This window comes from Lepisosteus oculatus, chromosome 1 (assembly GCF_040954835.1).
Source record: "Lepisosteus oculatus isolate fLepOcu1 chromosome 1, fLepOcu1.hap2, whole genome shotgun sequence".
Classification (NCBI taxonomy): Eukaryota; Metazoa; Chordata; class Actinopteri; order Semionotiformes; family Lepisosteidae; genus Lepisosteus; species Lepisosteus oculatus.
Window position 1 is genome coordinate 33,252,142 of NC_090696.1, and position 27,295 is coordinate 33,279,436.

Genomic DNA, 27,295 nt, shown 5'->3' on the forward strand with positions numbered 1-27,295 from the left:
AAATCACATCTCCGCCAATTTTATAGATTTTCTCTGCACGATCTCCGCTGAATGTACAGCGACAGTTATACATAAGTTTAAGCTTGCTGTTAAACCATTTTTAAATCTTACTGTAAACTAGCTTCCAAAGGAAAAAATAGGTTATACAGCTGCACCAGTATAAATTTTATGAATTTGTATAAATACTTGACCATAATTTCTGAAAAACTGCTATACATTCATAGTAAATATCAATTTCTATGCATCTTTGTCACCAACAAAAAAAATACATAATTGTGCCAAGACAATAAAAAGAAAGTATCATTATCAAGGAAGAAAAAAAAAGTATGAATTGAAACTCAGGATATCATATATTCAAAGTATTTAAAAAAGGTTCAATTGTTCTTACCAATACCTGTTAAACATTTTAAAGAAGAGTTTCAGAAATAATCTTTAAGAAAATGTTAAAGGGAATGTGTTAACCACAGTCCTACCAAATCCTGCATTTGCTAAAAATCAATTTTTGCAAATGGTACGTGTTAGAAATGCACTTTGCAAAGTGTGTGGAAATATTTGTCCAAAAAAAACGTATAATTGGAATGAGAACATACTAGCTGCCTTAGTTCATTGCTTTATTTTTAATAATAATTTTTCAGTCTTGTAATCAATCTACTGTCTATGGTGCAATTTGGACCAATACATTTTGCAAGTCTTTTATAAGCTTTGGTAACCATCAAAAAACCCCAATTATTTCAGTTGAAATCTATTGGATAACTGATGACCTTGTAGGATTATTTTGAAAATTAAATTCTCCATCATCAAATGTTTCACTGCTTTCCTGTAGATTTTTTTGTAATACAGAGCAGGACTTCCTGCGCGACCTCTGTATTTCTTTAATGTCAACAATTCAGCAAAAAAGTGTTAAAAATCAGAACTTTATTAAGTTTTCTCTAAAACAACAAATGACAAAATAACCAATACAAAAGCATATTCCTTATGCTTAAACAGTGATCTCACAAACATACGTTTACTTCCAAAAGTAAATGATTCCAGCACTTAAGCCTTTCAGAAAATCTTCATTTTCGAAGTCTCCCTGTTTTCAGTTCAACAGGGAGAGGCAACGCAAGACGTTTTCTCTCTTCAGATATCGGTTTCCGAGAAGCCAGACTTCACTAGTTGGTCATCATGCGGGGCGCGATGCTCATGGACATCAGCTCCTGGAAGAGGAGCTTGCAGGCGTAGGGCATTCGGACCAGAGAAATCTGCGGACGGAGACAAGCGCGTCGTGTTAGCAATTAACGCAACAGGAATGAGGGGCACCAGCCACGGGGCGACAGTTTCTTTTCTTCGTTTTAACATCAGGGAAGGAAACAAGACTCGCGACTCCCAAGACGCTGACCAAAGAAAACGTACCTGTGTTTTGTTACGACACCCTCGGCACTCGTAGGTGTGCGTCCTCGTGTTGGCGATGGCCATCAGCCCGCACAGGTTGCACACGTGGACCTGGTACGGGTCAGAGGCTTCAAACAGTCTTTCCCTCAAAAACTGGGCGGCTCCATGAGCAATCTGACAGTCGCGCTCCATCTCCCCGAATCGCAGGCCTCCATCGCTGCACACAGGACAGGAGCACAAACCTAGTCAGGCTGTGGGTCTTTCTTTTCAGACGCAATTGACTCCAGACTGAAGGCCCTGACTAATTTTGCCGAGACAAACTCCTATAGTTCTGAAAGAATGGGAATGTTAACCGTGTCACATCCTCACCGAGATCTACCCTCCATGGGCTGTCTGTTGAGGATCTGAACTGGCCCGCGAGCCCGGGAGTGGATCTTGTCGTCCACCATGTGCTTCAGACGTTGGTAATAGGTCGGGCCAATGAAAATCTGGGAGGTCAGTTTGCGGCCAGTGAAGCCATTGTACAATACCTGAAAAACAATCAATGGCATCAATCTGAACAATTTCCTACACCCTCACAATGAAATAACTCTGGGCAGTACATTAAGGTGGATGATGCACCTCTATGCCTTCCTGCGACATCTTTTGGGCTGACAACTGTTCATAAGTACAAGAAATTAATTGAAATTCAGCAGCAACTAAGAACTATACATTTTATTGCAACACAACAGTGCACTGCTTACATGAAGATTATGCAGGTTTAACAGCAAGCATAAAATATTTTGATATCTTATTGTGTACAAGCTTCCAAATAAACAATATACATTAGGTTATACTGCTGCACCAGTATGAATGAATTCTATGCATTAATTTTCCTAGGAGGAAATACTACTATACCTCATTTCCCCTCAGATGATAACCGTATTCGGAGAGCAGGTTAGAAACCTTCTGCACATTGACAGCATCGTTGAAAGGTGTGGCATCGCCAATCTCCCCCTTGTTCGCAGACACCTGTTCATAATGAAATCCCTTAGACATCATGTATTCTCTAGTCACAGCTGAAAACACTTGTGCTTAAATATATAAAAATGCCCCTCTTTCTTAGAGTGCAAGAACACTATTTCTCTCCACACATAAAAGCAGTTTCCAGAGAGTCTAATGCAATACCTTGCCCTGAAGACACTCGATCAAGTGGCCGACTGTCATTCGAGAGGGGATGGCGTGAGGGTTGATGATGATATCAGGAGTTATTCCTTCACAGGTAAAGGGCATGTCCTATGCAAGAAGTAATCAACAGACAGAACAATGTTACCACAGCAATAGTCCTAAAATACTCCACCTCTAAAGGGAATAGCTGTTCCTTGTTCACCCAGACTCCCAGTTCAGACTTCTCAAATTTCACCCTTTTGCATCAAATGACCCAAACCAGGCTATGATGAATGTTTCATACCAGTCACGTAGGAAACACTGCATTCATTCTATCTATAATTGAATCCCCTCCAGGCCTCTTGGAAAAACAGATTCTTGTTTGATGATAAAAGTTGCCCTATTTTGGCAGGTTCCACAGCAGACTTGTTAGTATTCCTAGTTCCTTGGCTTCTCCGAGACATTACAGTATTGTACCTTCACATTAGCACGTAGAATTAGTATTTCCCCCTTTGATGAGCTTTTTATATTCTCAGTTTGTTATATTCTCTCTAGCCTGGAATTTCATTTACCAGATGTGAAATATGACAATGAACGTTCCAGCTAATTAAGGAATAAATAAGTTCAGCTCCAATGAAAACAAAAAGCTCTAAGAAACCAAATGAACCGTTAAAAGATGTGGGAATGCAAAAGCCATCTAAGTAATAAAAATAAAATCACAGAGAACATTGGAATATATCACAGAGAACACATCTGCACTCTGAAAAGACAGCGTTTCCCTTTTCTCTGGGAAGCTAAAAGTCAGTCTCAACATAAATCCGTTGGAAGTGGATATCAGGAGTGGCGTAACTCCAGCTGTGTTTGTTTCATGTGTAGGAACAGATATTCTCATCAATTCAAATTACAGTCAAGGCTAGTATCTTGCTCAGAAAACCATTTCCTTAAAAATGGCAGATTTCCAAATGCAATCCTCTCTTAGGTACCCATACATTTTTTCTTTGGTTCCCATTTCACTTCTATATTAGCTGAATCAGAATGTGACACTTTCTAGATACGGTAAGTATTTTGTTCTAATATGCAATATAACATTTCCATAGTAAACTGCAGCCCAATTTCACATCACTTAGTTGAAATATTTTGCAAGAATGTTTTGCATTTAGTCCAAAGTATACACAGGGCACAGAAGTGGTCAGCTATGGACAGGATCTTCCATAGAGAGTGTATCTGGTTTAAGTTCACAAAGAATGCATTTCTGAAAATAAACAAGGGAGGTTGACGCATTGCACAAATAAACTTTTACCTCTTGTCTGTACTGGATCCCACAAGTACCTTTCTGCCCATGTCTACTGGCAAACTTGTCTCCAATCTGGGGGATTCTAACCGACCGCACCTGTGGATTCACAGAAGAGAAACAAACACCGCTGAAAAATACGGCAAAGTCCTTGAAAAACAATAAGCAAGCACAGGGCTATTTCTCTTCGTGACCTCAAGACCATTTCCAGCCATTTCCTTGTGATCATTGAAAAACAAGAGAAATTAAATTAAAGCTGGGCACATCTGTAACAAGCGCTGAGATAGAAAGAAGCTTTTCCATTTCATGATCATTCTACAGCCCAAGATTGTGTTGTCGGTAAGTGGAGAAACTTGAGGGTGGCAGACTCACCCTTATCTTACAGAACTTGTACCCCTCCTGGTTGAGCGTGACCATGACCTGGTCCACGATGCCGGTCTCGCTGGTGCGCAGGAAGGTGCTGCAGTCTCTCTTGGTGTAGCGCCGGTTGGTGCTGTCCAGCTCATCTTCATTCTCCGGCAGCGTGACCGTCTTGCCGATGATCACATCCTCCCCGGACACGCGCACGCCCGGCGCGATCAGCCCGTCGTCGTCCAGCTTGTCGTAGATGGCGTGCCTCATACCTGATGGATCAAGGACACCCCTTTTGTCAGTTCTTCTTCTCAATCTGAAATTCTACGGTGGCAATTTGGCTCTTTTTCTAAGTTGGGCTTTTTATTATCCAGTGACTACAACCGTGGCAAGGGGCAGAGAGGACTTCACTGGCAGCTGGCGGTAATGAAAACTGCAGCAATATTATTTATTCCTCCCGAGATATTGAGAAGCAGATCCAAGTGTATCCAATGTATGAAAAGAAAGAAGCAGAAGGGTACCATCAATGCGATTTCAAATTCCAAGATGTTCATCAAATGAATACAACTTGGTTTTATAAAGCAAAACTATAAATCAACAATAAAAAATATATTATAAAGCACTGGGGGGATTACTTTTATACATTAATATATCCAGACCAAAACAGGTTGAGGACCCACATTAATGCCACAGAGTCTTTACCTGGTACAACAAATTGTTTTGCAATTCTTTTCTTTTCCTTTTCTTTCGGAATAAGGGCAATTGAGCTTCTTTCTTTATTCCTGTATTTTACTACTATATACACACTTTTCTACACAAAAGTGTTTTTCTTTAATACAAAGTTACTACTTGAAAAGCACTGCTTGGGAAGAGGGGGAAGGCATTCATATTAATCTTGTATTTCACCATCTGTTTTAAACTATCCTATACTGGTCTTACAGGCAGGGCCTTCAGGACAGCATCACATTATTTTATGCAGTCAGTCTTATTATAGTGGAGGCTAATTCTATAAGATCACAAGGCACTGAGGTAGTTATTAACAGGAGCAAAGAGAATTAACTCACCCTGACACGTCTCACGAGTTGGCTTCTCAAAAATCTCCTCTTGATCAAAGCCTTTCTTTGACTCCTGTTCTTTGTATGAGCGGTAAAACACAGATCTGTACAAACGAGACATTTCAGTATTTAACCCGGCATGGAAAGCTTCACCTTTTTGTAGGTATGTGTGATGTCTCTGCATGGTATGAGAATTATTTTCTTCCCGGGAGACAGGTTTACACTTCACATCTTTTTTACAGGTTTTCAGGAATAGATACAGGAACTACACTAATCCTGAATCACATGTACAGAATATCACAAAGATTATCTTTGTTTTAAATAATGCAGGAGTCCCTTTTCTTGCTGCAGTAAAAGGAGATGATGGTAATCACATATAATATCAATTTAAAAGTTTTGGCATATCCTAATAGGGCAGAATTTCCAACCTTTTCTATGAAACACTGGTGCACTTTTCAAAACGTTTTGAGTTGATGAACAATTAAACATTACAATTCCATTAAATTGCACCAAATTCTACATGGCTTTCAAAAGTTAAATCAGAGAAACAACTTCTGCCAGTCTAAATCAACAAAACATTAAGAATGTTCACTTTTCTTCATGTCCAGGGGTATCCCTTCACATGTTGAAATTCACTAAAGAATTAGCAAACCACCAGATCCATGACTTTCTGACGTGACCTGCACATTCACTGCACATATTGTTGAGCACAGTGATTCAATCCATAAAACCACTGAGAATGCAAGGCAGCAGGTACAGTACATCTGGGATCAGGTACTTCCCTTGACCAAGAGCAGAGATTATGTGCTGTGTGTTTGTTTTGCCCAAGTGCATATTACTACACTGTTACTCAACAGTACTATTTCAGCTTGCGTCTGATTACTGTTATCACTGAAGCCAGGAGACAACATGAATAGGCAGCCAGACCTGAAAAATCCTCTGTCCACCGCAGATCGGTTCATGATGACCGAGTCCTCCTGATTGTACCCAGTGTATGATGCAATTGCAACAATAGAATTGATTCCTGGAAGAACAAAATCGAATGGTTCTTTGAGCCTCTTGGAGTGGGACTTTTCTTTTGAGTCAAGGAATGCATCAGGATCAGTGGAGTAATTCCAGGGTTGCAGTATCTTTTTTGCAATGTGGTGATCAAAATCACATGGAGCGGATATCACACAGTATTCTGTTGTCTTAATATTACTTGTGCAACATGTACTTAACATAAAGTTGATTTAAGTTCTACATTTAACTATCCTAACATCCTATTTGCTTTTCTATTTGAAGAAATAAATAATGGATCGACAAAAAGACCCAAGTCAAATCTCCGATTTCCAGTTTATATGTTTGCTACCTGCATTTAACACTCTGCGCTGGCCTGATTTGAAGGTCAGCGGCCAGATTTCAAGACATCTGTGTAATGAATTTTCCTGTTTTTTGGACTACCGTTATACATCTTCATTTCAGATCTAGGTTCTGTCAGGTCAAAGTGACGGAGATTTTCAAACTTCCCTTCAAGCACGTGTCCGACTTTATCACTGCCGCACAGCAGTTGTTCGCACAAAAACGTAGCACTACAAAGTCTCGACACTCTGGCCATCATTTCTTTAAATTTCCTTCCCAGTTCTTTGCACATTTTGAATGTGGACCAGCGGCGCGACAGCCCTCACCCGCAGGGAGCTCCCTGAAGCGCAGGTACTCCATGGAGCGCGTCGTCACCAAGGGCTTCTGTGGGTAGTAGAGCACGTGGGCCAGAGTGTCCATGCGCACGTGGAAGTTGGTAATGTACACACCCATGGCTTGTTTACCCATAGCAGACTGGTACGTATTTCTTGGTGACTAAACAGGGAGAGAGGGGGGAAAAAAAAGAAATTAGCAAAAAAACTGAGAAAATTAGAAAGCGGGGGGTTCCGAAGTTGTTTCTTCTGTGTCACAGATCAAATATTGTGACTACAAGTACCTTTCCTAACCCAAGGACGCTGTACATAATGAATAAAAAAAAATACAGTGAAAGTAAATGAAGGAAAGCATTCAGGTTTTTACAGATGTGGGCAATCAAACATAGACCTTTGTAAAAGTGAAGTTTTTCAGTTTAGATTTAAAGAGAGTTAAAGAAATTGGGTCTCTTAAAGTCTGAGGAAGGCCATTCCACAACTCTGGGGCAGCAACAGATAGGGCACGCTCACCCATAGTCTGTGATTTAGTCCTGGCGACAGTGAGTAGAGGACCAGCCTCAACTGAACGGAGTCTACAGAGGGGGAGTGTAAACATGGAGGAGTTCATAGATGTGTGATGGAGCCAGATTGTTTAGAGCCTAGAAAGTCAACAACTAGATCTTGTATTGAATATCTGACTTGATTGGCAACCAATGTAAAGACTTAAGTGCAGGAGTGATATGCTGCCAGGGTCTGGTGTGAGTTAGTAGTCCAGCTGCAGAGATCTGAACGTACTGCAACCTGTTGAGAAGAGAGTTAGGGATAATATCCATTTATGACTACGACAGTCTTCTGTTCAGCACAAGAAGTACTTATGCTATGGGCTAATAAACGGTATTCCCCTCTCTTGTGCTAGAAAAAAAAAAAAAGACAAACCAGCATAAATGCAAAGACGAGCCATACCTGGTTGTGATCGGGAAAAGGGATGATCGAGGCACAGACTCCCAGGATCATAGAGGGGTGGATCTCGCAGTGGGTATATGTGGAACAATAGGCCACTCCCTTCTCCTGTAAGTCATCAGGCGTCATGGCCAACATCACCGTCTCCTCCTCCAGAGTGTCAATGTACTCCACCACCCCACTTGCCACCAGGTCCTGCCAGCTGGACGAGAGAATACAGACATCGCCCTGAATCTCATGTGGTGGGTTAAAAATGTTTAACTTCGGAACAGAACGATTGGTATTGCCATGTAAGTACAAGCCTGTGATACACGCAGTATGGTGTATCTTAACTTAAATTTCAACTTAAAGTTCAACTTAAATTTCCACTACTGCACAAAGTGGGAGTGTTACATCGATCAACACACTCTGATACAAAGGGAATGATAACCACGGTAACTCTCAAATGCAAATTAATTTAATACATCGCAAAAATGTTTTTTTCAATGATTCTCTTCACTGATTATAAAATAAAATATATTTATGCTGCAATAAGAAATGAACATTTGTCAAGCTGTCCTCAGCTGACACACCTGTAGTTATTGTACTCCCTCTCCTTCAGCTGGTCAATGTGTCTTCTTTTCAGGAGCAGTTTCTGCTTCTCTACAATCAGCAGAGGCCGACAGATCCTCCCGGCATCGGTGTAAATCCGGATCTCTCGCTCGCGGATATCTCTGATCATAGATACCTGCAACAGACAGAAAGGGGCTTCAGAGTCACGAGCTGTCTGGACAGTGCTATAATGGATTCTGGCAGTTTAAATCTTCATGAGGCAACTAGGTCCTTACAATTAATATGAACATACGCCCCCTAGAACTTTTAATCTTGGTTTTCTGATGCAACAAAATTTAACATTAGCACATAGCTCTATAACCATGGATCACATAAACCTAGTTTTTCCTGGGAGAGGCTTTTACATTTTTTAAATCAGCATAAAAAAAACTGAAGGCAGAACTGGGAATAAATTTACATTACGGGACTGTCTTTACCAGTAGATGTCCTGCATGGGCACAGGTTTTTATTTTTCTAAAAGCACAAAAACTAAACATACTGCAAAAGTTATTTTAAACAACAGGCTGCTGTGGAATCATGCCGGCGTTCGTCACCTCTGACACAATGATGTCCATCTGACGGCGCAGCTTCCTCAGCGTGTTCATCAGCTGTTCGGGGTCTTTGTGGATTCCTACCCAGCAGCCGTTTACAAAAATCTTGGTCGCACTGTAATGACATGACGTTCACAAACCATTAACAAAGCACAAAGCTTTTTTAGTAGGCAGATGACTCTAACACACAGTGTCACAATCCTAATTTAATACTGTATTATCCGATTCCAATTTTTTTTTTTTACACATTACGTTAAACAAAGGGGAGAGTGATTAAAATCACTGCTGTCGAAGCTCATCACTGCAATTGCTGGTCTATGGAAGATGTCAGTACTGACTCGGCGATAGCAGCCGGGGAGATCTCTTCAAGGTTCTCCATACTCCACTCCTCCAAGAACTCAAGGATAGGGGAGGGCTGGGAACCCACAGAGATGTAGGCCATCAGAGCCAGGTTCTTCACGAGCCCCACAGCATGTCCCTGGATAACGGAGAAACCATGACTAAACAGTCCTGTCCACACCCAGTTCAATCACATTCTCAAAACCTTTCAAACATACAGACTGCTGTTGCAAACCTAACACCACCACTTCTAAGGAACTCCTCCATGACATGACATAAGACCTACCAACAAATGAATAGTCCTACTTCCCTACAACAGAAGAAACAATACCCCCCAAGAATAGTCACCACTGCTGTATAAATGTGATGATACATAAAACCTCTCATAGAAAAAGCACAACAGCACGATTTACAAGTCTAACGAAGTCGGGTGAACATAGGTGCTTATTTTATAAGTCATAAGACGCAGAGATACATAGAATTAATTCATACCGATGTAATAAAGAAAGGAACTCATTCAACACATTAAGGTCTGGACATCCTACCTCTGGGGTTTCAGCTGGGCACACCATGCCCCACAAGGTGTTGTGGAGCTGTCTGGGTTTGGCCAGCTTCCCGTCTCGACCAATGGGAGAGTTCACACGCCTCAGGTGCGACAGGGTTGAAGCAAAGGTCAGGCGGTTCAACACCTAAAATAATAATTCCACGTCACAACTCTCCCACACTGCATTAGAGAAAGTTCACATCTTGATTCTGCCCGATTCCTAGAGAGGACTACCCAGAAGGACAGGCAATGTTCTGCTATGCTCAAGCAGGGTGGACAGTGAAAATTAATAGGCTAGTTCAGTTAGCCTGCTCTAGGTCATGAGATAAGTGCCAAAACAAAGACCTGCAATCTCTAAGATTCTGGACATATCCTGCACACCAAGTGGGGTGTTTCAGTCCAGTTAGCCTTTCCAAATTCATACTTCTTTTAAAACTGAATATTACAAAAACCTAAGTTTCTTCTTTAGTGTTTCATGAGAAACAATTGTGTCCAATGGCCTTATTAAAATCTCCTGATCAAAACCTTGAACAATCCTATGAAAGCCTTTATTAAAAAAAATTCAAAAGCATTTCACACTTGCTCTCAAGCAATGTGGGAATTTGTTCATATACTTCATGCAATCACAAGCTGGGTCTTGGCTGTAGACAGAGCATCATTCCTCCTCCTTCTCTCTCCAAGACCCACCTGAGACACTCCAGCTCTGGCCTGATGGGCCTTCTTGACATCTCCCCAGTTCCCTGTGGCCAGAGAGTACTTCAGCCCATCTGAGATGATGCGAGTCTTAATAGCCAACTCCAAGTTAAAATCCTTCCCCCGGTCAATGAACTTCTGGGCGTAGATTCGGATCTCCTTCAACAGATTCTTAAACATTCTGAGAGAAATAAAGAGTAGGAGAGAAATTAAAATAAGAAAACCCTGAATATTTATCAGCAGCTCTGTAACTATCAGTGTGGGAATTACTTTGCTGCACATCATGTCTGTTTACAAAGAACGTACTGAATTATTATTCCAACCTACTTATGTTAACCTTCTTACAGATATCAAGTCTGTTCTTGAATATTTCAACAGCATTTAAAACACATGCTTTATGACCATGGTATGACCTTTGAATTCAATGAGAAACTGTGAGATTTGGAAAATAGCAAAACCAATATAGTATAGTTTGTATAGTCTTTATTGAACACTGCAAAGATTAGCCCCAAAAATATGAGAAATGCCAAAAGAGATCTTACGTGAAAACAAAGCCACAAGATAACCATTCTCTCAAGGACTCAATGCTATTTCTCAAGGCCTGAACAAATATTTTACCGAGTTATTTTGAGAGAGCTGAGAGATTCTCACGGAAAAAAGACATTTATGTTGTTCATTCATTAATATTTAAGCCAAGAAAAAAACAGCAATCAGTGGGTACTTCTTTTAACATGTTATAGCAACACCAATCAGTATTCAGTGTTAAGTAAGTCTCTTAGGACAGAACCGATATAAAATCAGGTCCAGAACTGTTTTTCAAGTGGACATAAACGACAGAAAATTTAGAATATAAATATTTTGTATAAAGGAACACAAGAAAAATAACATGCAACATTCTTCTTTATGATTAACACATCTGGTAAACAACCTCCTCTTACTTACTCATACGTTCTTATATTTGCTTATTCTTTTTCAATGGGAAGCGTCCGACAGTAACGGAAATACTACAAACAACATTAAAATCAGGTATCTGACAAGTCAATGAAGGACAAATGTACCATATTCGGATCTTCAGAAATTAGTTCCTAAGCAAACTGGACCATTTTGACGCGCTCGTTGGAAAAGTGAAGCCAACCGCTGATCTTACCCGCGAAACAAGAAAGCAAGAAGCGGCCCCGCCAGGTCCAGCCTCTTGTTGCCATAGTGATCTCTGTCGTCCAGCTCTCTCCTGCCTAGAGCGGCCAGGAGCAGCCTGTGGACCATATACCTGAAAGCACAGAAAAAAATAACACGGTCAACTTTCAATTTTCCTTTCAGATAAAAACACGCTTTAAAACAAATCTCATTTTGTACACATTCCCTTAATTTCAAAATTTATAGTTTGTTCTGGGGGTACATGTTCGCTTGCTTTCAGATTCGTATTCTGCAAAGAGGTTCAACTCTTCCCATTCAAAAGTTGCTTGAAAATTGACCCCCGCATTGGACTTCTGAAGAAGGAACTAAGTTTTTATGAGTGGTTAAATTGAGGTGAATTCGTTGGAAACAACATCCTTTGAAGTAGTGCATTTTTTAAAATCTCAGCGCTGAATGCAAGTAGATATACTATAGATGTTATTTCACACTAGTGATGCTGGCTCCTTTCAAATGGAAACCTGCAGGCAGTTGTCTGTCTACCAAGCTGGGAAACCCCGAGAGCTTAATTTTCTTACAAGAAATTCTGCGTTTTACCAATGAATGGGCCATAATCAGGTATTACAACAAAAAAGGTTACTTGTGTACTTCACCACAGCTCCTTATCAACCGTTTATCATTTAATAATACAAAATCACACCTCACAATTCTGACAAAAGTAAAGAGGACAACTAAATAAACTTCTCCTCTCATGAGATGTTAACGTATTTTTCATTGTTTATGATTTCTATAACTGTCATCTGGTTACCCTTTCCAAAATCTATGAATGTATTTTCCCGGGGAACAAGAATCATTATAAAACACCACCACGAGGTACGAAGCTCTAATTCCTACCCTAAGAAGTAAGCCTTCTTCGTCTCGCAGAAGTCGCTGACTCCCACGTGTGGCAGCACTTCTTTCTGCAGCACCTCCTTGGCATATTTAATTCTCTTCTCCTTGGTAACCCCGGGCTTGGCACCTCGAGAGCCGATGAAGTTCAGAGCCACGTTCTGTTCCTGAATCACAAAGGCCTCGTCCAGGGAAGGCTTGACCTGGCCAGACACAGATTTGGATGGAAAAAAAAAATCATAAAAATGTCAAACCTTTCAAAACAACAAATTTGCCTTTTGGACAAGTTTACATTTAATGAAATAGATTTACAGGATATTCATGAGGTGATGTAGTTCATTATGGACCAATAACCTAATTCTTATTGGATAGGCAGGATGGATGAAACATTTATCACCCATTTAGTTCCTTCCTTGTGCTCTGGGTCACTTGAAGACCAAAACAAATAGGTTGATAAAGAGGTCTTAAATATTAGGGGTGAGATTTTTACCTCATCTGGCAGAGAGTCAAATTTCAACAAGTAATTAAGCTGCATTTCTTCTGTTGCACTCATATATTGATGAATATATCAGACAACTGAAGGGATCATCTCTAGCATGAGTATTTTAAAATATTATGAAATGTATAAACAGGTCTCCCCTGTCTTACAAGGCAGTTGTGGTTTACTCGGTTTCACATTTACATGAAGATTTGATACTAACATTTCAGCAAGTGGAACCAGCAACACATACTGTCTTGGGTCGTCTTGTACCACACATGTGCCACACTGCGTCCCCTACATTGTCACTGTATTCTCTCATCTGCTTCATGTTTGTGAAATACTACTTAGTGAGAAACCATGGTTCCTAAGTGTGCTACGAGTGAGAAGGCACCAGTAAGTAAGCACTGTTAGTAAGAGTTCAAGATCTGTAATGTCTTTAGGAAAGAAAAAAGAAGTGATGGACTGGCCTTAGAAGATGTATCATGTGCTTGAGTGGTAGATTAAAGGGGGTGAAGCAATCTATATGCACAATTTGGAAAAATTAATTATCAATTGGGGCTGGTGTTGCGAGTGGCTTTATCTAAAATTCAATTTCCATTGTATTAATGTACGGGAAATGATATTATAATATATATACCAATATTTAATAAGATTATAATGCAGTTCCTTATACACATTACTGTGTATTTAAGAAAACGTGGGTGTTATAATGAGATTTACAAGTCAAATCCAGGCAATGTGAACCTAACTCCCATTTTTCCCCATATACCTAAATATTCAATACATGCAACAGCTGGGTTACCGGTAACGATTCACCAGTGCAAGAAAAAGGGAAAGATTTTATCCATAATAAATCTATCATTTACTGCAAACATATCAAACACTTGCAACATTTTCTTAAAGCATGGACTGCAATCCATGGTACACTAAGAACATTACACTCAAAAGGTACTGTATTTAAAATGAATGCTAAAAATGCATGTGGCACAGAAAAAACATGAAGATAAATTAAAAGATTTTCATAAAACCACACAACAACAAAACAAAAGTCACCATTTCCATCATTTCTGGATCATCAAAGTCATAGATGATGTGCTCCAGGATGTCGCGGTCAGACACGAAGCCCAAGGCGCGGAACACGATGATTATGGGCACTTCCTGCCTGATGTACGGCAGAGTGGACACGATTCTCTGGCCAATGGCACTTTTCTTCACACCCTGGTGAATGAGGTGGGTGAACAAATGTGAAAATTTCACCAAAATGAAAAAGGACATTTTTTGACAGTCACACACGTGCCTCTCCCAGGTGTTTTAACTCCATGGGGGGGACACTTAGTATGACCAAAAGTGTCCAGCAGCCCAGTGCTGCCCCAAGCCCTAGTCTCACCTGACCACCTCTGGCCATCATGCTGACCCAGATGGAACTGGTGGGACGGGAAGAGTTCTCCAGACAGGACCGGCATTCTGCGGTGTAGGCGTACTTGGAATCCTTCTTGGCAAACACATACACTGTGTTTGTGGCCATCTTCTCCTGAGCGATCAGAACCTGCAGCAAAAAAGGTGCATAGCACCAAAATCATGAGCTGGGCCACAGTATAAATACCTGCGAATTCAGCTTCAGATAAAACTATCAAGACTTTCTAATCCAATATTCATCCAGCTGTTATTTTATTAATGACTAATTACTTGTCTACTGAATTAGTTGACACATTTCCATGTATTCCAAGTACACTTCAAAAGAAGAAACTACACAACATACATTTTTAAAAGAAGTATTTTTAGAGCTGAACAGTTGTTGGTTTGGAACCAAAGAGGACAGATCTGGGGGGCAAGAGGTTGTGTCAAGATCTGGCCCATTTCAAGTTCTCTCCATGTATGAATTCCGCTCTTCAAAAAGAAGCTAACCAGACAATCTACAATGTTTTTTTTTGGAAAATCTGCAGATTTTTATTAACAATTAAAACATTAAATACTTCTGACCGATGCCAAAGACTTGACTAAAGGTGTCCCTATTGCTGTTATAGAGTATGAAAATCTTTGTAAAACACCACTTCACATGAAATGTCTGTCCATCGGCTGTGCTCAGCTGGACAGGATTATTCCTTTTACCTTTTCTGATCCGTTAATGATGAAATAGCCTCCCGGGTCCAGGGGACACTCATTAAGCTCACAGAGATCACGGTCTGTCAGCCCACTGAGTAAGCAGTAGGTGGAGCGCAGCATGATGGGAATCTTTCCGATGAAGGTTTTCTGGTGCTGCGTCTGCAGCTGCTCCTCCCCTTCCTTGATGATGGTTTTGGTGATGTCCACATAGAGAGGAGCAGAGTACCTGAGCCAGGAAAAAAATTTGTGAACATCAATAGATTCAGAAGATAATAATTGCTTACACTTATATAGCGCTTTTCTGGCCACTCCACTCAAAGAGCTTTACAGGTAATGAGAACTCCCCTCCACCACCACCAATGTGCAGCACCCATCTGGATGATGCAATAGCAAACATAGTGCACCAGTACACCCAGCACACACCAGCTATCAGTGGGGAGGAGAACAAAGTGATGAAGTCAGAGATAGGGATTATTAGGAGGGTATGACTGGTAAAGGCCAGGATGAAATTTGGCCAGGACAATGTGCCAAACCCCAGTGTTTTGTACGATACAAACACAGCAATGTTTTGGGTCTGACTTGAATTTCATATCAAGATAAGGAACGCAAAAGAAAGGACACATACACTCCACTAGGTTAACAGTTTATACTAGTCATTTACGTAAACTAATCACTCGTGACCAGCTGTGAAGTCGGCCACTTGCTATCCTTCGAACACCTGATGTCAGTTCATGCACACCTTCTCCAAAGGTAGTACTCTTTACTCTCTACTCATTTTTATCCGACTGACCCTTTAAACCAAACCAATTTACAATGGAACTCAAAACTGGGTATTTTTACATCCTTTTATTAATTTTCCAACAAAATTCAAATACCATCCATCATTGAAAAACAATAAGATTAAGAGAAGAAAAAAATCCACCATGAAATAGTATACAATAAAAGAAAGATAAAGATAAAAAAATTATCTCCAGTCTTCAACTAGTGACATCCATCCTGTCCTCTCCTCCACATTCAGTCATCCCCCCACCATCCACCCTAACCCCTCCTCCCTCAGTTTGGGGAACCCACAGAGGGATTCACTTTCATACTCACTGACCCTTAAGCAACAATTCTGTTAATGCCACTGGCAAATACTCTGTAACAGGTGACCATAGTTTATGATCTTCTGTTCTCCTATGGAAACTGCACTAAGCCTTCCATAGGGCAGTACACTACAACATTCACCATACCAAAATGTAACAGAGGGTGTTTTTCTTAAACCAGTTGGTTAAAATACATTCCCTTAATAAGAGAAATAAATTATCCAGAAATTGATATTGTGATGGGAGAAACGTTATTTTAGAAGGTAGACCAGAAATGAGGAGCCCAGTGTCCAACTTTATTTTAAAATGGAAAAATATCAAAGCCAGGTATTGTTATTGGAGTACTTCAGGTGAATTCCTTTGGTCAAAGGTACAAACAGCACTGTCTCAGCTGGAGTTTAACCTTCCAGTTTCAGAGACCTAACCCCTGCTGCACAATGCTGCTCTAGCTCTCAAAAAAACCCTGGTGTGAAGCACATTTCTGCAACAGCAATGGACAAAACTAAACAATGTGGGGGATCGCATCAGAATAGGGAGCAACACAACAATGTAAAGCTCAACTTACGTAAGATTTCGGAGTCTAGCTTCATTTGGCATCATAGGAGAAGGAGCTCCATCTCTCTCCCAGTGCGTAGGTTTGGAAAGATAAATCTGCTCAAACTTCAGCAGGTAACGTGGCTAGAACGAAAAGATGACAAGAGGTGATAAACATGCAAAATCCACCCATTGATTTCACAGAAATCGCCCCTACTGTGGGCAAACCGCCCCCTGCACCAATTAATCAGACGTATCTGTGCATCAATACATATCACTACACTTTCAGACTGCTTGGGGTCACATGCCGGAAAAATCTTTTCAAGCCGTCGAGAGACTCACGGGCTCCTCCACTTCTCCAGAGGTGTGCTGGGCCTCAGCCTGCAGGTCGATGGGTGGGGCATCCTCCACAATCCTCTGTACTGACATCTGGATGAACTCATCGAAAGAGTCCAGCTGCTGCCTCACCAAACCCTTTTCATCAAAATAAGAACTACGAAGACAAGAACAGGCCATCCATTACTAATACCATTCTCCCCCTTTGTGCCCCAAATGTGGAAAAAAACCTGGGCTGAATTTGCTTTGAAGATCTGCATTACAGGAGATGATCACTACTGCTTCTATAGATATAGGTCAGAATAACTGCACAGAAAGGAAGAATGCTGACTGCATCAGACAAACTGCAGCTTGCAATGTTAAGAATGACAGTGAACTATAGACTATCTTCATTAAAGCCCAACATTTCCTTCTGTTTTAGAACTTTAAATACATTCTGATTCATTACAGCCAAATCTGTGAAACCCTTTACCAGAAATGTTTTTAACTTTGTATATCTGTATCAGAAAAAAAATGTGCTTTTTTAAAAAAGCAGGATAGAACTTGACTGGACATAAACAGACAAACATATATATGAATATATAAGGGGACACACTTAAAACAAAATGAAAAACAGTTCAACTTTTGCAGTGGAGAGCCACAATCAAGTAGGTCTTATAGGTCATCCTTAAATTATATCTTTGTAAGGACCTGCAACATGTGGACTGTGATCAGTTTAGTCAGGTAACTGGTTCAACTAAATCAGGAATGACCAACCTTTAAACTGTGTAGCTTTAAAAAATGAACAAAACTGAAATTATTCATTTCAGTTCTCAAGTCTTTACAATTGTTTGTAGGAAAACTAATGGTGACATTCAAAATCTGCTGGGTTGTACGTCACTGGGACCAGGGCTGGACTTTTACAGCACAGAAGAATGTTGAAATGTGAGTATTAAGTCAAAAATAAGATCAATAAAATCAAAAGATAACCCTAAAAGGTGAAGGTGGTTAATATGTTATATTTTTTAGGCTGCTCACCTGATGACAATCCAGCAGGCTTCCTGCCACAAGTCTGGAGTGATCTCATCGTCATCTTCATCATACTGAATATCTAAACAAGACCACAGAATTGTAATATTAAGGGAGCCCCATCCACATAAAATATTATGCTCTCTTTGGACTTCCCCCTAAAAAAGTATTATTCACAGGCAGTTACCTTCTACAGGAAGAAAGCTTGCTGCATATGAAACTAACAAAGAAAGGTAAGATGGCCCTTAATGCATTTGATTTTCACAGAAACTGTTTTTACACTACATGCGTGGTAAAAAGCTTTTCAAGAGACATGGTACTTGGACCTGCTATCTCACAGCTCTGGAGACAGCGTGCCGCCTATGCAGAGTTGATCGCACTGCATGTACACATATGAATTTTCTCCAGGCACTTTGCTTCATTCCACTTCCTAAAGGCATGATCAAGGATAAAAGGAGCAAAAAATCTTTATTCTCCTCAATAACCTGCCCTCTCTGAAGCAGCTTTGTTACAATGGCGACACGAGTGTGATTGTTTGTCGAAAGACAGAACTTAGACTAATACATCAGGAGGCATCTGTTAACTTCACCGAAATTGACTTTTATAACGTTTGCTACTCTGCAACCTTTTCGAACATTAAAGAAAAGGCCACGTTTTTAATTCCTAAGGACAGTGGTACGCAAAATGAGATGTTAGAACCACCATGAACTAATTACCGTTCCTCCGATTTCATTTTCTGGCGTTTCTTGATAAAACTGAAATGCCAAAAGCTTTTTGGAAAATCACCTTCCCTATTTGGATGTAAAGCTCTCGCCTGTTGAATGCATTTCAAAATACAAATTTAGAACTCATGTGCTGAAAGTGACTGTAAATACGAACGGTTTAGACTGAGAATGTTGAAAACGAAGCACAATATTTCTAAAACAAACTTCAGGATGCACAAAATCTAAATAACAGATGTCGTTAAACGTGTCAGAGTTAATGGCACAATTCATTTTGCATTTATAAGACACCTCTGTACAATACAGACCAAAAATCAAAGAACGTACCCTGACGCCATGTTCAAAATATTGTTTAAAAAAAGAACTAAACAAACCAGATACCTACCTTCATCTTGATCATACATATTGGATTGAAGGTACTTCCTTTATTGACTCCAAAAGAAAAAAAAACACTTACAAATACGTTGAATTAAAAATAAGTGCGCTATAACCCTCTACTTCCATCCACACCACCTGAACACAACAGTACGAGATATCGATGGTGTATACGTCACTTCCTGCAGGCTTTCGTGACGTCAAACGAAACATTTTAAAATAATTGAACCACCAGAAATATGTTAATTGTAATTGATATTCTCAATAATAATACAAAGAGAATCGTGATAATAATTATTAATAATAATTTCGGATGGTTTGATGTGGTAATCATATACGTCACAGGAGTCAGAGTACTAAAAATGGAAGACTCCTAGACGCACCACATGTGTATGTTATTATTTGCCATTCAAGGTTCAACTAAGAAGAAAAAACGTAACCTTTAAAAAAATATTTCAAGTATAATTTCTTTTTTAATTATATTAAAAATGCAGAGGTTATACCGACTAAAGCAATGTGCTCCTGCTTGTTATTGCGCCCGGAATGTGTTTCCTGTATTTTTACCAACTTTGGGGGACAGACAAGGTAATCGCTGTTCATCTATTCTACGCAATTGTCCAGGACTCTGTAGAAAAGTGCCAACTTTTAAGATCTTCTGCTTGGAAGACACGTGGACGTCAGTGGCCCGCTGTTACAGCACAACGCAAGCGGCAATCGGCGACAGCGGAAAGCAGGGACGTCTTGGAAACTCTTACACATCGATTGAACCAGAAAAAGAAGAAGAATTCGTCTTTCTAGACTACTCCAACCTAGAGGAAGAGAACGATGATGGGGTTTCTTTCAAACCCCCTTCGCAGATGGGGTCTGTGGCCAATAAAGAGAGAAACGCATCGCGAAAGTCGTGTACAGAGGTGTATCACAGAGCTTTGGAAATACAGATGCGGTTATTAGAAGATACAGTGTTAGACCAGGACCAGGACGTACAAGAAATGGATATAGAATTTCATGACGCTGGCTTCCCCCTTCCTAAATTAACTTCTAAAAGGAAAAAATCTCAAAAAATATACGGCACTCCAGATAAGGAGATTCCTTTTAGTGACAACAGCTGTTCGGGATGCGGTGCTCGTATGCATTGCACTGACCCGATTTTGCCCGGTTATGTACCCAGTGAGAAATACAAACAGCTAATAAAGGAGGACAAGATGGACAGAGCGGTGTGTCAGCGATGTTTCTTGCTTGTCCATCACCAAAAGTCTTTAAATATTCAGGTTTCGAAAGAAGAATATCGGAATGTTGTTAGTCGGATACGCCAAGAAAAAGCTTTGGTATTGTTCATTGTGGACCTTCTGGATATTCCCGATTCTATCATTCCAGATCTGTTAGAACTAGTGGGCAAAAATAAAACCATAGTGGTTCTGGGAAATAAAATAGATCTGCTACCTGGCGATTCGGATTGCTATTTAAAACGAATTAAACGTCAGCTTTTTGCATATTGTGTTGACGCAGGTATTACTTTAGGCGATGGCACCAAAGACGTCCATCTCATCAGCGCCAAGACCGGCTATGGGATAGAAAACCTAATTTCGAGTCTTCAAAGATCGTGGAAATATAAAGGAGATGTGTATTTGGTTGGAACAGCAAATGCTGGAAAGTCTACACTGTTTAACACCCTGCTGGAGTCAGACTACTGCAAGTCGAAAGCTCCAGATGTGATTCAGAAAGCTACCATATCTCGATGGCCAGGTAATTATTACTGTACATTTGCCAGGCTGCAGGCCAGTGCAAAGTGAAGACCCGCTCTCTTTCGTCGTAGAAGCCTATGAAGGCACTATATAATGCAGTGAGGTTTAGCATGATTTGCAGAGAAACTGCCCATATGTCTAAGTAAAGGCCTTGCAGTGCCAAGTTCAAGTTATTAGGATATGTTTATGTGAAGTCTTTGTATGAACAGTGTAATAAACCTCAGTCTAAATCACTAGATGTTTTGATGATTGAGGAAGAAATACCTTTCGCTATTCCCTCAGCTCAGTGTATGAAAAGTATTGTTTTCCATCTGTCAAAACCTAAATTTATCCCATGTTAGGTGGTCATATTTTAGGTTGTTGCAGATGGAAGCAGACACTAACCTATCTGTTCTTCATGAGGCACCACACTAAATCTCCTGAAGTTCCCAATCATCAACCCCACTCCATATCGCATGTTCAAGAGGTCTGAGAGACTGAAGAGTGATGGCTCTCAGTCAGAGAAGGACCTGAGCCCACAGGAGTTAAGACGACTGCAGCAGCTCAGCAAGCAGGGATATTTAGTAGGTAAGAGTTCTGACTTCTATGACAGTACCAGATCAACATTTGTTCAGGCCTGAATAAATTAAAAGGAGACAGAATAAAAACCCTGTGACTAAATCTAAACTTCCCCTTAACCCTAACTTAAATGACACAGTGAAACTCTTAACTCTAACCCTATGCTCCCCTTAACTCTCAGTCCTCACTTTAACTTACATTCCAGCATCTGGTACCTTAACACAGCCTGGTTTCAAGCCCATAATTATAATAATAAACCTATTCCTGTTCCTCCATGACCCTGATTTCTTCAAGAGCCCAATGAAAGACTTCCTGTGGGGGTGGAGTTGCCACACTTGCACGGTTGACAAGGAATTTGTCTTCCCTGTTCATTTCAGGGCGAGTTGGCAGATCTTTTGGCTCGGCTGTCCAGGCGCAGAAAGATATGGATGTTGTGGATTTTGATCTAGAAAGTCTCAGTGTGGGAGAGGAGGAAGAAGACAGAATGAGTAAAAAATCAGCTCTTTCCAACCCAGTGGAGTTCACCCACAACGAGCTCAAAGATGCGCATTGGCTGTATGACACCCCGGGAATTATGAAAGAACACTGTGTGAGTGCTTTTGCTAAAACGTATTGTACGTTTAGCCAATGCAATCTTTGTGCTTAGCTGCAGAATAATTACTACATGCACCTAATATATTGAATCAGACATGAGTCATGAGTGCAGCATCATGTCAGATGTAGAGCTCTTCTCTGACTGAAACACTTACTGTCTGCTGGTGCCCATGGTCAGTTATTGCTATCCCTATTAGTTAAAATGTGCCATCTTGTAGTTGTTTTTATTCCAGGCAGACATGGGAAGCTTTAGTACTGATAAGCTTGATTATTTCCCAGAGGAAACTGATTGTCCTACACTGACTCCAGCTCCCTTTTCCATGTAGATGCCCCTCAGAACCTTATATGTGCCCATAGAGGTCGCCTCTATCAGACCCACGTACAGACTTCTTTCTTGTAGTCATCCAGAACACCAGGCAACGCGTTATAGCTCTCAGACACTATGAACTTGCAGGGGTTTGGAAATTAGAACTAGTGGCTCAGTTGTACAGCAGTGGATTTCTTGAGCAAGGTCAACATGGAAGTAGGAAGGGTAGCTCTTTGCATAGCTTTAAACAAGCAACAGAAGTAATGGATACAAACAGAGTATATTTTGATTTTCCAAAGGCTGTTGATAAAAGATTCATTCTCAATAGGTAGTAGGGAGTCAAGCTACTGTATGGATTTGGATTGAGAACTGCCTAATGCATAGAAAACAGTGAAGGGTTAAATGCTCAAAACTGGGTGATGTTATTTCTGAAGTACCACAAGTCTCTGTGTTAGGACCACTCCTCTAAATCAATTTTTAATTTATATTAATGATCTTAATGGGATTAGGTTATTAACTAGTCACGTTCACAGATGACACCAAAATAGGAGGATGAGGATTAAAAACAATCTGTAAAAGATCAAGGCAAACTTTAACAAATGGCAGACAGCATTTAATGCAGACACGTGTAAAGTGTTTGTAACAGGGCGCTGTGTATACTGTGTGCCCATGTTTGAAAGCCTATTGAAATAAGCAGTTCTGCTATTTAATCTCTTTGCATTTTGCAGGTTCTCAGTCAGCTCACAGATGAAGAGTTGAAGATGGTGGTACCAACTCAAGCCATTGTGCCCAGGACGTTTGTGCTGAAGCCGGGAATGGTGCTCTTTTTGGGCGCCCTAGTGCGCATAGATTTCCTTAAGGTGGGTAAATTGTAGAGGTCATGACCATTTGGTTTTGTGCCCATGGTGTCATACATGGACTAAAAAGTAAAATGTTTGTTAACTGTTTTTAGAGTATGTTCCCCAATTCAGCATGGACATAAGTGACACTTTAAATGCAGTTGTGTTAAATGTTGTGATGTAAAATAAACGCAAGTGACAATAGTGGATTACGATTTCAGTGAAGTTAAAAGTGCCAAAAGGATAATTGAGGCAAATAATGGTAGTTTGCAATATTACATGCTGATTTTGGATGTAATATTGCAATATTACCAATATTACATACAGATTTTGCTTGATTATTCAATAGGTATCTGTACAGATTTTTTCGTAATAAAAGTACCACAAACACATCGCCTGGAGGAGAACTGGGACCCCAGAGGTCTATTTGCTCCCACAGGAATTTTTTGTTTTCCCTTTTTTTGTACTCTTGAGGTCTACTGTTGCTGTACAGGATTGTTAACTGCTGTATAAATCTGCAAAGCAGTCTGTGGCAAATGATTTAAGAGAGATTTAATATTTTTTTTCAAATGAGATGCAACAATGAGATTCAAAGGAGATAAAAAAATATTTTAGGCATGAGTGGTGCCATTAAGATTCTTGTGCACTCCATGAGTGGTAGCCTGTTTCACTTTAAAGGCTCTTCTTGCCTTAGGGCGAGAGATCTTGTTGGCTCTCGATTGTCGCCTCCAATCTCCTGCCAGTTCACATCACCAGTGGGGAGAAAGCAGATGACATTTACCAAAAGCATGCTGGGAATACACTTCTTGGGGTAAGTGCGTGTGAACAGTAGGAAACCAAAACAGAAAACTTTTAAAGCACAACTCTTATCTTTGCTGTAGCAATTAAATTTGGGGAAAATGAATGTTTTAGTTTATAGTATTAAAGTGATACCTCAGTAATTTGATAATGTACTGACAGGTGATCAGGAGTGAAACAAATATAATTGTAGTTTGCTTGTTTGGACATACATAATGTATATATAGTTTAGTATTAGGCATTATGTAAAATATGATGCCTTTAGTTCAGTTTTATCATAAAAATCCACAAGTTGGTGCATTTTGATCAGAACATCAGAAGCCGTTAGTCCACCAAGCAAATCTGGTCCCGTTTCTCTGTAGTCCTGTAGTCTGTACTGGATATACTGGGAACAGCCAGTAACGATTAAGAACAATCTGTTTGGACTGGACTGTTTGGAGCTAATTTTCTGTTCATGACCTAAAAAAGATTGTATTTAGCCATAGCATCATGTGCCATTTAATACATGCTTTAAGAGATTTCCAGTTCAAACATGTTGTACACAGAATACTTCTCCTTTTGTCATTAGGTTAACTCGGCTCCTCCATTCCTTCTTTCCTGCTTCCTGTTTTAAAGGAAAAAAAGAACGGATTTGCAGTGCAGTTAAAATTGATGTTACACAAATTTCAGGTGGCTGCAAATACACATTTGCTTTTTAGAATTAGACATACTCTGGTAGCATGTTTCAAAATTAGTAACTAACAATAAACCTTTTCTCCTTTCTGTTCCATAATGGCATTTATATAATAATTTAGATAGATAGATAATACTTTATTAATCCCGTAGGGAAATTGATGTGTTACAGAAGTCAGCCCAAGACAAGCAAAAACAGACATTAGAATAGTTATAAAACAAAAGACAACAAACTAAATAAAAATAAATACATAGGTGTGTGCAAAATGTGATGATCATTTAGCTGAGCTATAGAGAGCTCTGAAATTCTATCCACTTTCTTGGTAATAAGTCATGGATATGAAGGTCATGGGACTGTGGGGACATTCAGGTGAGATGCTGGGCTTGTTTCCGAGACTTGTGCTAACACAACAGTACGTCTTTAGGTGCCTGCTGGTGGGGAAGAGCGCATGAGACAGTTTCCAGCTCTTGTACCTCAAGACTTTGAGCTGCAGGGAGTGGGGCCTGAAGAGGCTATAGCCGACATCAAGCTCTCGTCTGTAGGTAGGAACAGCGCCATTGACTTATTCTCTTCACTACTGTGACATAAGGAGCACCTGGGTTGGAAAAGTGGAGTGGTATTGCAGTGAGGTAAATTGAAAGCCAATGAACACTGGATTATCAACAGGAGTAGGGTGATTGTCCCAGTTGTATTGTTTCGCTGTAGTCCCTTACTGGATATACTGGAAACAAGATTAGACACAGTTTGGACAGTAATTCAGTAAGCACTTTTGACTGTTTTTTCAGGAGCTTATTCTATATTTTTTTTTACATAAGAGCACCACTATTAATGGCAGTAAACCAACTTGTGTTCACACTTTCTACTTCATTGAAACTCAAGATGGGTTCTTGGAAAGAAAGCATAATAAAGAAATGATGCGAAGAACCTCCATACATCCATTTTCTAACCAGTTCATCCATGTGAAGATCATACCTTCAAATTAGAAACCAAATAGCAAACAAAATCAAACTCAGACAAGAAACATTTGTTTTCAGTCTCATTTAAAATATTGTTCTGAAGCAGAGGGGCATGGTATTTAGCATTGTTGTCTCACATGAGTGTTTGATGGGTACTGTTGTTTGTTCATGCCTTCAAAGTCATGCTGGCTAGGGTAATTAGGGTGTCAAAATTGCCTCTGTGTGCTCATGTGTGGCTGCCCTGTTATTATCTGGCATCCTTTCTCACCTTGCCCACTGTACTGTCTGGGTGTTTACAAGGAATGAGAGGCTTTCTGATAAAGGGTGGCGGTTTACTGCTTCTTATAATGTAATGCGGGATTCAATTGCAATAAAGCAGAAGCATGTTAAAGGAATGGTCGAGTTGTAGTCCGTATGGTGAAAGCTGGAGTTGGTTTCTTCTCCCCCAGGCTGGGTGGCAGTGACGGCTCACGCCGAAGACAAGCTGCTGTTCCGGGTGCACAGTCCGGCGGGGGCGGGACTCGCACTGCGCAGGCCCCCGCTGCTGCCCCACATCGTGCTCCTGAAAGGGAAGAGGATCCGGAAATCCCCCACCTACAAAGCCAAGAGACCTCCGACCCTGCTGGACACCTGCCTGTCTACAGCTAGAGCAGACAAATCAAAGAAATGAAAAATACTGTGTCTTCACGTCATGTCATTCTGTAGCAGCAGCTTTCTCAGGAGAGGAACGGGCATTCTTGTACAACAGTCAAGGGAGTTAAATACATTTAACAGTTGTTTAAGACTAGTTTTTATCACATAATTCTGAGGTTGCCAATTTCAATGTTTGGTGGTCCAATGTCAAGCCATCAGGACATCTCTTATGCCTTGTATACCTTCTCCTATGACTCTTCTATTCATCCCTCTCAGCTGCCTGGTAATCACTCTTCCAACTTATCCAAAACCCTGCACCTTGCTAAATATTTTGTCTTGCTTTTCCCCTGCATCTCCTCCTCTTCATGCAGTTACTTAGTGAACCATTCCTGATTCCTCATTGGAACTGTTTAAAGATCCTTCTTTCCCCTCTTCATCACTCTTTTTACCTCCTTTCATATATTCTTCCCTGCTCATCTACCAGTTGCAGACTTGCTCCCCTGGGGTAGAACCCCACACCCAGGGGCAGGAAGACACTCTCTCTGACCATTGCCTTCCAGCTGAACACAACGATGGCAACTTAAGATTTATCCCTGCTCTTGTTGTGACAGGCAGCTGTATGAGAACATAGGACCATCAAATTCATACACCTCTTAATTGTTTTGCAATGTTAATGCTTTAGATAGGGCGGAGCAGTGGCTCTGCAGCTAAGGATCTGCGCCTGTGGCTGGAAGGTTGCCAGTTCAAATCCCACAGCCGACAGAGGAATCCTACTCCATTGGGCTCCTGACCAAGGCCCTTAACCTCAACTGCTCCAGGGGTGCTGTACAATGGCTGACCTTGCGCTCTGACCCCAAGCTTTTCTCTCCCTGCCTGTGTGTCTGATGGAGAGCAAGCTGGGGTATGCGAAAAGACAAATTCCTAATACAGGAAATTGTATATGGCTAAGAAAATGATCTGATCTTACACTTCAGCAGTTATTCATTGA

General features: G+C 40.5%; 2 protein-coding genes across 2 annotated transcripts; one reads left to right on the forward strand and one right to left on the reverse strand.

The window, feature by feature from the left end:
- Positions 1 to 898: 898 nt before the first annotated feature.
- Positions 899 to 19,367, reverse strand: polr2b (RNA polymerase II subunit B). The gene is made up of 25 exons (XM_006629739.3): positions 19,218 to 19,367; positions 18,120 to 18,192; positions 17,109 to 17,259; positions 16,798 to 16,910; positions 15,154 to 15,373; positions 14,432 to 14,590; positions 14,098 to 14,262; positions 12,570 to 12,766; positions 11,692 to 11,811; positions 10,539 to 10,725; positions 9,853 to 9,996; positions 9,307 to 9,446; positions 8,972 to 9,083; positions 8,399 to 8,553; positions 7,830 to 8,028; positions 6,882 to 7,050; positions 6,142 to 6,238; positions 5,224 to 5,318; positions 4,181 to 4,431; positions 3,818 to 3,907; positions 2,539 to 2,646; positions 2,269 to 2,382; positions 1,741 to 1,901; positions 1,393 to 1,588; positions 899 to 1,241 (listed from the first exon to the last, which is right to left on the reverse strand). Exons 1-25 carry the CDS (start codon positions 19,234 to 19,236, stop codon positions 1,152 to 1,154), a joined length of 3,525 nt encoding a protein of 1,174 aa, XP_006629802.1. The 5' UTR covers positions 19,237 to 19,367; the 3' UTR covers positions 899 to 1,151.
- Positions 19,368 to 19,559: 192 nt separating this feature from the next.
- Positions 19,560 to 26,456, forward strand: noa1 (nitric oxide associated 1). Its single transcript, XM_015345057.2, has 7 exons — positions 19,560 to 20,950; positions 21,352 to 21,516; positions 21,885 to 22,096; positions 23,137 to 23,268; positions 23,942 to 24,058; positions 25,143 to 25,260; positions 26,124 to 26,456. The coding sequence occupies exons 1-7, from the start codon at positions 19,696 to 19,698 to the stop codon at positions 26,342 to 26,344; spliced, it is 2,220 nt and encodes a 739-aa protein (XP_015200543.2). The 5' UTR covers positions 19,560 to 19,695; the 3' UTR covers positions 26,345 to 26,456.
- The last annotated feature ends 839 nt before the right edge of the window (positions 26,457 to 27,295 follow it).